The sequence below is a fragment of the Macrobrachium nipponense genome, chromosome 4 (assembly GCF_015104395.2).
Source record: "Macrobrachium nipponense isolate FS-2020 chromosome 4, ASM1510439v2, whole genome shotgun sequence".
Lineage (NCBI taxonomy): Eukaryota > Metazoa > Arthropoda > Malacostraca > Decapoda > Palaemonidae > Macrobrachium > Macrobrachium nipponense.
The window spans coordinates 123,773,543-123,785,277 of NC_061100.1; the positions used below are offsets into that span (position 1 = coordinate 123,773,543).

Genomic DNA, 11,735 nt, shown 5'->3' on the forward strand with positions numbered 1-11,735 from the left:
ATATATATATATATATATATATATATATATATAAATAAAAAAGAAGCTCTAACACGATGGAAAATTTTTCACTAACTGCAAAGTATAAGTAGATTCGCAATAGATACAAGCAACTGAATACATATACTTTGCATTACTGTATTATGAAACATACAAAATAGATACTACCATGGCAATTAATAGGTTTGTTTCATACTTTCCATGAAAGAGGAAATAGAAGAATGGCACTTCATTTCCCATTCAAGATGTTTAAATCTGAGGTTATGCTTTATGTTTATTATTTAAAACCCTCCCAGTTCTGTCTGCTTTACTTTCAGCATTTCTCTTCATGAATAAGTAAAAACCCATAATTTACCATAAAATAAAAAAAATCCTTAGCTGTACATTATATATTTTGACAAATACAGAGATTTCCCCTTTATACAATAAAGTATATTCACAAATGACACATGAAAAGGGTATACCTTATACATAAAAAATGTTGGCATCATTTATTGTTAAGAACTTGACTCACCCACTATCATTATGATGACTCTACTGATATTTCAGGTCTTACACTCACATTGACAATAAATACAGTTATTAAATTTTGACAATCAAATTAGGCATCATATACAGATGCAAGAGCTAGTTCTGGTTTGTCATAACCCAATTCTTCTGGAGTGCTAATTCCCAACTGAGAGAGTGTTGGCTGAATCTCCTGCAAAATAAAAGTATGTAAATATTACAAATTTTGGTATATACTGCAACTGAACTTAAAACATTGAATATGCAAATCCTGGACAAGTACAGCTTCCTTACCTTCATAACATAAGGGTAAATTTCCTTTACTTTTGGACCACATTTGTCCTTGACACTCTCAAGAAATCTCACTGCTAGAGCAAAATCATTTAATCGTCGGCAGGCATGAAGTGCAGCAATGATGATTTTAGGCTCCGGAACCAAATCCATTCCACTTAAATCATTCATGGCCTGCAAGTAAAACATACATCAAGGCCACATTTGGAAAATGACAAATCTTCACAAAGGAGATTTCACCGTGCTCTATGGCCCATCCTACAATAAAAAGAGCAATAACTGACAAAAGAGACATGACATACCCATACCCAAGGAGTCAAAATACATCGAGTTAAGAATCAATTACCCTGTAAATGCAAATAATTTGCAATTAACTGGAAATTACAAATTACAAGACCAATAATTATCTTTTTTCATGTCCCCTTCCACCTTTTCAGAGGAGACAACTCACCTTACGGATTTCCCACCCATCAATATCAGGCCTGCTGAAGTAAGCAACATATCGAGCATCAAACTCATCATCAGTCTCGGTAGATACCTTGGACATGCTACGAGTCACCATAGCTGTAAAGGAAATAGAAAATGATGTCCTATCATAATTAAAAATAAGTTTCTATTATTACAAAAACTTCCTAATTGTTAGGGATGAACAACTCCAGCCACCTCAGTTCAGCTTCTGATATCATTTAGCTGTCTCAGGTGAGTAAAATGGGGAAGAGCCTTAGCCCCTATCAGACGTGGTAGCTGATCTACATCTGACAGATGGATGAGATGACAACATAGTTCTATCACTTACAAAGCTTGAATGCCAGTTCGTGTCTTACTGGAAGATGTATTGACTCTGATCTGGAAAATAAGTGAATGCTGTGGTAGCTCTTTTCAATATAGTACTAGTACTGATGTATTCAATTTTGTGTTAAACAGCATTCTCAAATTTCCAGTAAACTCTCTCTTGTGCATTCTCAAATTTCCAGTAAACTCTCTCTTGTGCATTCTCAAATTTCCAGTAAACTCTCTCGTGAATTTTTTTTTTTAAAGGCCTCTTCAAGATAGTAAGCATAACAGGATAATGACAAAGCACCCTAATAAAGTTCATGATTACCAACTCCTATTCAGCATTTAAAAAATAAATATTCAAGATATATTCTTTAAATACTCACTCTACATTATACAGCTTTTACTACGACTGGCACGGAAGTAAAGTTTACCAGTACAAATGGAAAGGTAAGGTTTGTTTGAAAAATTAGATGCTAGTGTTCATAAGGAAATTTTAATAAAGATATAAAAGATCAATGCCTTATTCTACATCAAGACTCAACAAGAAAATCTTTGCATTCATGGCTTGTGGAATTTCCAGAGCCATGAATGAATGCTACAACTCTGCAGAACACCAGAAAAATAAAGTTTGATGAGCTGGTCAAAATGCTTTATACGTGGTTCATAAGCATGACTCCAAACCAGACTTACACTGCTAAGGAGATAAGGACATTCCACTAAGAACTCGGGAAGCAACTGGAGAAAGCCTGCTAAAGGATTTATATTGAACAAAATTTTGTTTGTATGGTGTTTTTATGTTGCATGGAACCAGTGGTTATTCAGCAATGGGACCAACGGCTTTATGTGACTTCCAAACTATGTCAAGAGTGATTTTATATCACCAGAAATACACATCTATCATTCCTCAATGGAAAAACCGAGAATAGAACTCGTGACCACGAGGTGGGATGCCAACACCATACCAACCATGCCACTGAGGCGCTTAAACAAAAATTTGAGCGACTGTCTTTACATGCTTTGAGAATCAATTTTGATATATTAGCTGAAAAATATACAGTTTTTATAAGTAATTTCAAATATTTTGTCTAGGTATACATACCCGAGCCTTTTATACAGGAATATACTTTAGTGCAAGCTAGAGATGGTTGAATTTCGTACAGGCAGTGCCCGGTTTATGTTGGGGTTCCGTTCTTGTGCCGAGTCAAAAATCTTTAAAAATCCTAAGTAAACCTCACTTTTAATGCTTTGGGTGTACTATTGAAAACTAGGTAAATTGCATTTTAATTGAAGAAGAAGAAGAATTTACTGATTCAAATTTATCAGAATTAAATACCATCCTATTCTCCCCTGCCCATTCATTTATTTTGTTTAGGTCTCTTTGTAGCGAGTTCCTATCTACATCACAAGTAATTTCTCTACTTATTCTTGTGTCATCGGCAAAACTACTCACTACCGAGTCCTCAACATTACGTACTGTCTATGTCTGCAATCATAATAAACAGCAATGCCTTCATCCGATTTCTCATCGTTTGCAATCACTATTTGTTTTCTGTTTTGTGAAAATTCTTTTATCCGTCTTCCTACTTTGTCCACTATATTGTTTTATAATTTTCTTCGCTAATATATTATGGTCTACCTTGTCAAAAGCTTTTGCAAAGTCTAGGTAAACCACATCTGTATCTTTTCCGTTTATCATATTTTTATATATGTTGTCATGGTGGACTAACAGTTGGGTTTGTGTACTTTTCCCGGGTACAAAACCATGTTGCCCTATATTAAACAAATTATTTTCCATTAAATGTTTCATGACATTTTTCTTCATTACCCTTTCATTCACTTTCATAATATGTGATGTTAGACTCACAGGCCAATAAATACTTGCCTATAGTCTTGATCCACTTTCAAAAGTAGGGGCAATATATACTAATTTATGTTCATCGTAAATCTTGCCTGTATCTACACTTTGCCTTAATAATATTGCGAACAGCTTTGCAATAGAATGAACTACTTTCTTTTACAAAATGGCAAGGACACCATCTGGTCCCGCTGCTGATCCATTTTTAATTTCATTGATAGCCTGCACAATATTGGCTTCATTAATATCTCTGTCCGATAAATATTCACAATTTTCATCTCATTTCTTTATCATTATCTTCATTATCAATTCTAGGGGTAAATTCTCTCTTACATCTTTCTGCTAATATGTTGCATTAATCCTTTTTTTCATTCGTTAATCTCCCTTCATTTCTTAAAAAGCCTATTTCTACTCTTTTATTCATCTTTTTCGCATACGAGTACAATAGTTTGGGGTTTTGCTTGATATTTTCTAGGATCTTTTCCTCTAAATCACATTTTTAATTTTCTTTTGATTGTATAATCTTTTGCTCTGCATTTTCTATCTTACTTTTTAGTTCCATCACTTTCCATACATTCTTTTCTTTTGCGAGACCATTTTTCTACTTTCTGATTTTCTGGAACAAGTCCTTCTGTCTCTTAATATGCATGACTGATGTTAGCTTTTCTTCTTCGGTATATACTTATCTACTATTTTCTCTATTATTTTATATAATATACCCATACTTACTGTATATCGTCACTTACGAATATGTTTTCCCAACCTTTAATTTATTTCTGACCATTTTATATTCTTACTATAGAAATTGTATTTTTCATATCCTTCCCACTTTTTTATCTTCATTATCAATTCTAGGGGTAAATTCTCTTCTTACATCTTTCTGCTAATATGTTGCATTAATCCTTTTTTTCATTCGTTAATCTCCCTTCATTTCTTAAAAAGCCTATTTCTACTCTTTTATTCATCTTTTTTGCATAAGAGTACAATAGTTTGGAGTTTTGCTTGATATTTTCTAGGATCTTTTCTTCTAAATCACATTTTTAATTTTCTTTTGATTGTATAATCTTTTGCTCTGCATTTTCTATCTTACTTTTTAGTTCCATCACTTTCCATGCATTCTTTTCTTTTGTGAGACCATTTTTCCACTTTCTGATTTTCTGGAACAAGTTCCTTCTGTCTCTTAATATGCATGACTGATGTTAGCTTTTCTTCTTCGGTATATACTTATCTACTATTTTTTCTATTATTTTATATAATACGTATACCCATATTTACTGTATATCGTCACTTACGAATATGTTTTCCCAACCTTTAATTTATTTCTGACCATTTTATATTCTTACTATAGAAATTGTATTTTTCATATCCTTCCCACTTCCCACTTTTTTATCTCTTGCTTATCTCTGTTTTCACTTGCTTTGGAACGGACTGATAATTCTGACATTATGGTCTGAAATACTCATATTATACACTTTTATTTCTTTAACATAATTCACTTCGTTCACAATTACTAGGTCTAAAGTATGTATTATCATTTCTTGTTGGCATGTGATTTATTTGTGAATGTTGTGTTCTAGTAGCATATCTAATAGCTTTTTGAAATCACAATGTCGTAAATTGTATTTTCCTAACTACACAAACCTGAGGTCCTTTACGTATGGAATATACTTACAGTGCAGCTGGACCGGTCGTAAGCTTTCGAACAAGGTGGTTCAGTAGTTAACTGCTTGTCCGATAGTCAGGAGTCCCGCCCGATTGGAAGGTAAACATTCACTTTGCTTTAGGCCCAGGAACAGAGTGAGGGGTGGCATGAGGTGGGACTATGTGTAAAGGAACTCAGGTTTGTATAGTTAGGAAAAATACAATTTATGACAAATTGTGATTTGTTCCGACTCGTAATACAAACCCTCGGTCCTTTACATATGGAAGACTCACTTATTGGTGGGTGGAATCTGAGTCTTAGAACAGACTGGTGTTCGTCTGACCTTGGTTCCCTCCCTGGTTGTAAGAGCAGAGAGAGGGATCCTAGCCTCTGTCCAACTGATCGGGGTGTGCACCGCAGGATCAGTGGTCAGACCTCTGGACCAAATTCATAAGAGGGAGGCAAGCGTGCCTCTTATGAATAGCAAGCAGGAACTAGTTCCTACGCAAGAGCCAATAAGTCTTGGGTTTGTATCTTTTTGGCATCCACTCCCCCCTTCTTAGGGAGTGGCGGAAAACCGCTTCTATCTCTAATGAAAGGGATAGGACGGGGCTCAGTCGCGTAGCTTACATGCATTGGCATCCTGTCCAGCGTAGTGACGGCCGCCACCCTCTGACCGCAGGAAAAGGTAAGAAAAGAGGAGGAAGAGAAGCCAGTCACACTCATTCACTCTTCCATTCATGCAGTCTCACAAGGATGAGATGCTATCTTGTCCGGCGAGGGAGCTGGGTAAGCTACACAACTTGTTGAGCAGCCACCACGGGTCCCAAGGAAAAAGTGTCCAAGGACCTGTCGGCGACATCCCGAAGGTAGGAGGAGGTAAAAGTGGTCTGGTTGGCCCAAACCCCTGCCTTCAGCACCTGTGCCATGGAGAAGTTCTTGGAGAACGCAAGGGTTAGACCAATACCTCTGACTTCGTGGGCTCTCGGACGAAGGGTACCAGTGTCGTCACTCCTGTCTGAAGCGTACGCCTTCTGGATTACCTCACGAAGCCAGAAAGAAAGTGTGTTTCTCGGACACACCCTTCTTGGTAACCCGGGTGCTAACGAAGAGGTGTCGACACTCAGGACTGAGGTGACGAGTTCTCTTCCGATAGTGCCCTCACAGGACAAAGCAGCATCTCAAGAGACAACAGATGACCGATCACGACTTCCCACTGCTGAGCTGGCTGCTCCTGTCGAGACAGGAACTGTCCGGCTGCCTCCCTGAACCTGCTGATCCGCAAGTCTGCGGGGAAGACTGGCCCTGCTACCGAGTCGATCAGCATGCCCAGGTACTTCATCCTCTGCTTGGGCTAGAGATCTGACTTCTCGAAGTTCACCACAATACCCAGATCGCAGCAGAATTCGAGGAGTTGATCCCTGTCCTGCAGCAACTGCAAGCTCCCGACCAGCCAATTGTCAAAATACCTCAAAAGACGTATCCCGACCGAATGGGCCAAAGCCAATACCAGCATGAACACTCACGTGAACACCTGTGGGGCGGTTGAGAGACCGAAGCAAAGTGCCCTGAATTGGTACACCATTCCGTCGAGGATGAAGTGGAGGTACTTCCTGGAGGACTGGTGGATGGGTATTTGGAAATACACATCCTTCAGGTCCACAGAAAGCATGAAGTTGTTCTCCCTGATGGAATGGAGCATGGAGGGTGCAGTTTCCATCGTGAACCGAGTCTGGCGAATGAATCGGTTCAAGGGAGAGAGATCTATCACTGGGCGCCAGCCCCCTGATGACTTCTCCACCAGGAAAAGTCAGCGGTAGAAGCCTGGCGACTGATCCTGCATGAGCTCCACAGCTCGCTTGCTCAGCATGGCTTTTACTTCTTGCCGAAGCGCCACGTTGCACTACCTGTTGAAAAAGTAACTAGATTCCAGACTCAATATCAACAGTTTTGCTTGTGAACGGTACCTACGGTTCTTCGTGCTCTTCAATTGTTTATCAGTGTTGCCAATTGGTGTGTTTACCCTCTAAACTGGGTATAGGGTAAACAATCACGGACGATCCATCGTCATCACGCTGGCCAGGTCTTATTTACTCGATATTTAACCCTTAAACGCCGAAGCGGTAAAATAAAAATTGTCTCCCGTGTGCCGGAGGTGTTTCAGCGCGGAAGCGGAAAAAATATTTTTTAAAAATCACAGCGCGCTTAGTTTTGAAGATTAAGAGTTCATTTTTGGCTCCTTTTTTTGTAATTGGCTGAAGTTTAGTATGCAACCATCAAAAATGAAAAAAATTATCATTAACATATATAAATAATGTGATATATGATAGCGCAAAAACGAAATTTCATATATAATTGTATTCAAATCGCTCTGTGCGCAAAACGGTTAAAGGTAACTAGTTACTCTTTTTTTTTGTAATTTACACTAAATTACGATCATTTTGGTATATAACACATTGTAAAACGATAAAGCAACACAGAGAAATATTATCACAAAATAATGCATGAATTCGTAATCGTGCGACGTAAACAATATTTTTTTCAAAAATTCACCATAAATCTAATATTATCCTAGAGACTTCCAATTTCTTTCAAAATGAGACAACTGACTAAGAATATTCTATACTGTAAGAGTATTAGCTTACAATTGCAGTTTTCGACCATATCTGACGAGTTAAATTTGACCAAATGTCAAATTTTTATTATATATTTTTTATATGCATTATTTCGGAAATAAGAAAAGCTACAACCTTCAAATATTTTTTCGTTTTATTCTACATAAAATGCACACATTTTCATATATAAAACTCTATGAAATGCCTAATATGAAACGGAGCAAATATTCCGAGAATGGGACGTACGCATTTCGGAGATTTGTGGCGGAGAATCCGCGAGCGAAGGGAAGGAGTTATTTTTTTTAAATTGTGCTAGAGACTTTGAATTTGTTTCAAGATGACGATAAATGACTGAATATTACTAGACTGTAAGAGTTTTAGCTTACAATTGCGTTTTTTTACCATTTCGGTAGAGTCAAAGTTGACCGAACGTGGTTTTTTTTCTATTTATCGTGATTATCATGCAAATATTTCAAAAAATGAGAAAAGCTACAACCTTCAATTATTTTCTGTTGTATTCTACATGAAATTGTGCACATTTTCACATATAAAACTTAATGTAACGGCTAATTTTAAAATGGTGCAAACATTACCACAATCGCACGTATGATTTTTTCGGAAGAGTTACCGCGCGGACGTAAGAGTGAAAGTTTTTTCATAAATTCACCATAAATCGAAATATTGTGCTAGAGACCTCCAATTAGTTGCAAAATGAAGGTAAATGACTAAATAATACTAAAATATAAGAGTTTCAGCTCACAATTGCGTTTTTCGACCATTTCGGTAGAGTCAAAGTTGACCGAAGGTTGAAATTTTGGCACTTATCGTTATTTATATGAAAATATCTCAAAACTGATAAAAGCTACAATCATGAGTATTTTTTTGTTGTATTCTACATAAAAATGCGCACATTTTCATATATAATACTCTATGTAACGGCTAATTTAAAATGGTACAAAAATTATGTCAAAGTGACAAAATAATTTCCGAGATGTCACAGATACTTTTTAGTGCGGCAAGAAAGAAATTCGCGCTTGCGTGCCTGCGTAACTATTGTAAACAAAACAACACCTTGATCCGTGAACTCCCAGCATCTCCCAAGGCGCGTGATCAAGAGTTTTCGGCTGGTAGCCTAAAAGTATTTTTAAGCGAATTTTTAAAAAAACTTTTGTATGTCGACGTAAAATACGTCCAGTCGGTACATGAGACAAAAAACGTCAACGTAAAATATGTCCAGTTGGCGTTTAAGGGTTAATTGGTGAAACAAGAATACAATTACAACTTTAAGTATACCATTCACAAGATTGAAGTTTCGTCAACATAATGTGATATATGAAAGCCCCATACGAACTAAAATAAGCATGTGGCGCTCTTCATAAAATATGTTTTCAAGGCAATTTTGAAATCCTATATGGCAGCTATTGTCAGGCTGGCCGGTCTAATCACGGACAATCCACCATCTTTCCCAGCCTTCCCAGCACTCATTTGAACAATGTTAGCGTATATATGAAACGTTTATTGATTTTACTCAAGATTACAGTTGTAATCAGCACAATAAGACATTTTGTTGCCTATATTAGTGAAAGTATGAAACTTGTTATTCCCGGGGTCATGGTTTGAACTGAATTCATTTTTACCTTGTAATCGGTGGTTTTATCCTTACTGCCATCACAACTGAAACTCCACAGTGCTTATTTGATTGTAATTATACACATTATTGGTCTTAATCCACTCCAAATTGGACTTGAACCACGTGGCTGTTCCTGGTTCCTAAGCGCTCACTCCACAAACACAGTTAAGAGCAGCAGACGACGACACTGTTTAAGAGGTGGAAAACTTTATTCCCTTAATTGTTTACTTTACTTATTATTTAGTTTAACTTTATTTTGTTACTTCAAAATGTTTGTTTAATTCATGTCTATTATCCCTTTTTTGCAACCAAATTACCCAGAAAAATTACAGATATTTCTAAAATAGATATAATCCAATGTTTCTAACCTTGTCGTACATCTGGCTGCCGAAAACCATCGCGGAGCAGACGACGGATAGTAGATTATAATTTTTTTTTCTTTTTGCCAGCTTTTTTCGTGGCAAAATCATCGTTGCCACATTAGTGGAGGCTTCACACATACGCCGATTCATTATTATAAACTGTTTCCATGAATTCTAGTTGTCATAGTAATGCAATAATGATAAAATTGCTTTAATATTTATGTTTATGTACTCCCAATACATAGCCTAATTTCACCAATTTCAACATTTTGTGTGTAGTCTTATACCCAGTTCGGAGGGTCAACACATACCAAGAATGGCAAGAAAGAGAGAGAGAGAGAGAGAGAGAGAGAGAGAGAGGAGAGAGAGAGAGATGAGAGAGAGAGAGGCGAAGGAACGAAGAAGGAAAGGGGTGGCAGTGGGGGGGGGGGGGTTAGGTGGTAGCTTTAATGCGTGTTCGTATCCATTTCTGCATAATGGAGTTTATGTCTCTTGGTACAAGGACAAGTGTCGTTATTCTTTACGATTAGTGATTCACGATACCCTTATAAATTACGGCACTGGGTGTAATGCACTATAGCAAAATCTCGTTCTGATATGAGTGTTCGTTATAGGTATTGCCCAAAAACGTGCTTGCACTGTCTGAAACCCATAGTAGGAATGCTGCTTAGTTGTCAATCAAGTTTTTGTATAGTAGGAATGCTGCTTAGTTGTCAATCAAGTTTTTGTAATCAGTATTTTTTACAAGCTAGCTATTGAATAAATTTGTATTTTTCTCAATCAAAACATATGCCCCTCAATGCTAACTTACTTCTTTTAACGACTTTCTGGTCATTGCAAATTCGGCCCCATAATTTCTTATGGTGCGAAAACAGAGGCCCAGGGACCAAAAACGATTGCGTCACACTACAGCGATAATCCAGCAGTAAAACATCTTCATATATCCAAAAAGCAAATAAAAAGATATATATGGCATTACAATTATAACAATTACATGAAGAGCTGATAATCTGCATGAATAACTGGTAAACTGTTCTGCAACAAGAAAGTTGAGTAAAGCAATTATTTACAATAGGGTAAAACATCACAGCAGGCCAAACAGGCCACCTACAATCAACGCTTGCCACCCTCCGAAAAAGTACATTATAACACGTCCTGACCACCGGAGATGGGCATCAGTCGCGACTTCCTTGTTGGTGAGAAACGGAGCTAAAGACCTCTACTCTCTTTCGAAGTAAGTATTTTCTCCAAAGTTAGAAATTAAGGCCAAATTTTAAGATTTAAACAGAGGGTAGTGAAAAGGGTGGCTACGGCAGTGGAAATTCACCAAAACACTTTAGAAATTTTTACTTACAACTAAAAATGTTTCGAAGATTGACGCCATCTTGATGTTTACGGAGTCGCTTGTGTCAACAAACTTCCCATTTCCTGTGCTAAATCTGCACACCACTTGTACCCATAGACGCTGGGGCACTTTCATCACAACAATCGTAAACCAACCTCTTACCAGCACTTATTCAAGGGGACTACGGCATTCTTTGCGGCGTTTTGCGCTCTTCAATTGTTTATCAGTGTTGTCAATTGGTATGTGTTTACCCTCCAAACTAGTATAAGACTTACACAAAAACCGGGGAAATAAGTGAAATTAGCGTATCTATATTTTGTATTATATATACGTACATATTACAGCAATTTTATCATTACTGCATACTATGACAACTAGAATTCATCGAAACAGTTTGTAAATGCATCGGCGTATGTGTGACGCTCCACTAGATTGGCAACGAGAGTCATTTTTCCTCACGTCGTCTGCTCGTAAGTATACATCCGAAACATTTGTAATTTTTGGGGGTTAATTTGGTTGCAAAAAAGGGATAATAGACATGATTAAATAAATAAACATTTTGAAGTAAAGTTAAACTAAATATTGAGTAAGTAAACAATTAAGGGAATAAAGCTTTGCATCTCTAATCAGTGTTGTCGTCTGCTGCTCGTAACTGTGTTTGCGGAGTGGACGTGCTTAGGAACCAGGAACCACAGCGTGGTTCAAGTGCAC

At 37.2% G+C, this 11,735-nt stretch overlaps 1 protein-coding gene across 1 annotated transcript in view; it reads right to left on the reverse strand.

The window, feature by feature from the left end:
- Positions 1 to 374: 374 nt before the first annotated feature.
- LOC135211119 (cytochrome c oxidase subunit 5A, mitochondrial-like) overlaps positions 375 to 11,735 on the reverse strand; it is a 15,091-nt gene continuing 3,730 nt past the window's right edge. The window contains exons 2-4 of the mRNA XM_064244230.1: positions 1,250 to 1,362; positions 802 to 972; positions 375 to 700 (exon numbers count right to left, since the gene is read on the reverse strand). Coding sequence (XP_064100300.1) covers positions 602 to 700; positions 802 to 972; positions 1,250 to 1,362 — 383 coding nt within the window. The 3' untranslated portion in view covers positions 375 to 601. The remainder of the gene's footprint in view (positions 701 to 801; positions 973 to 1,249; positions 1,363 to 11,735) is intronic.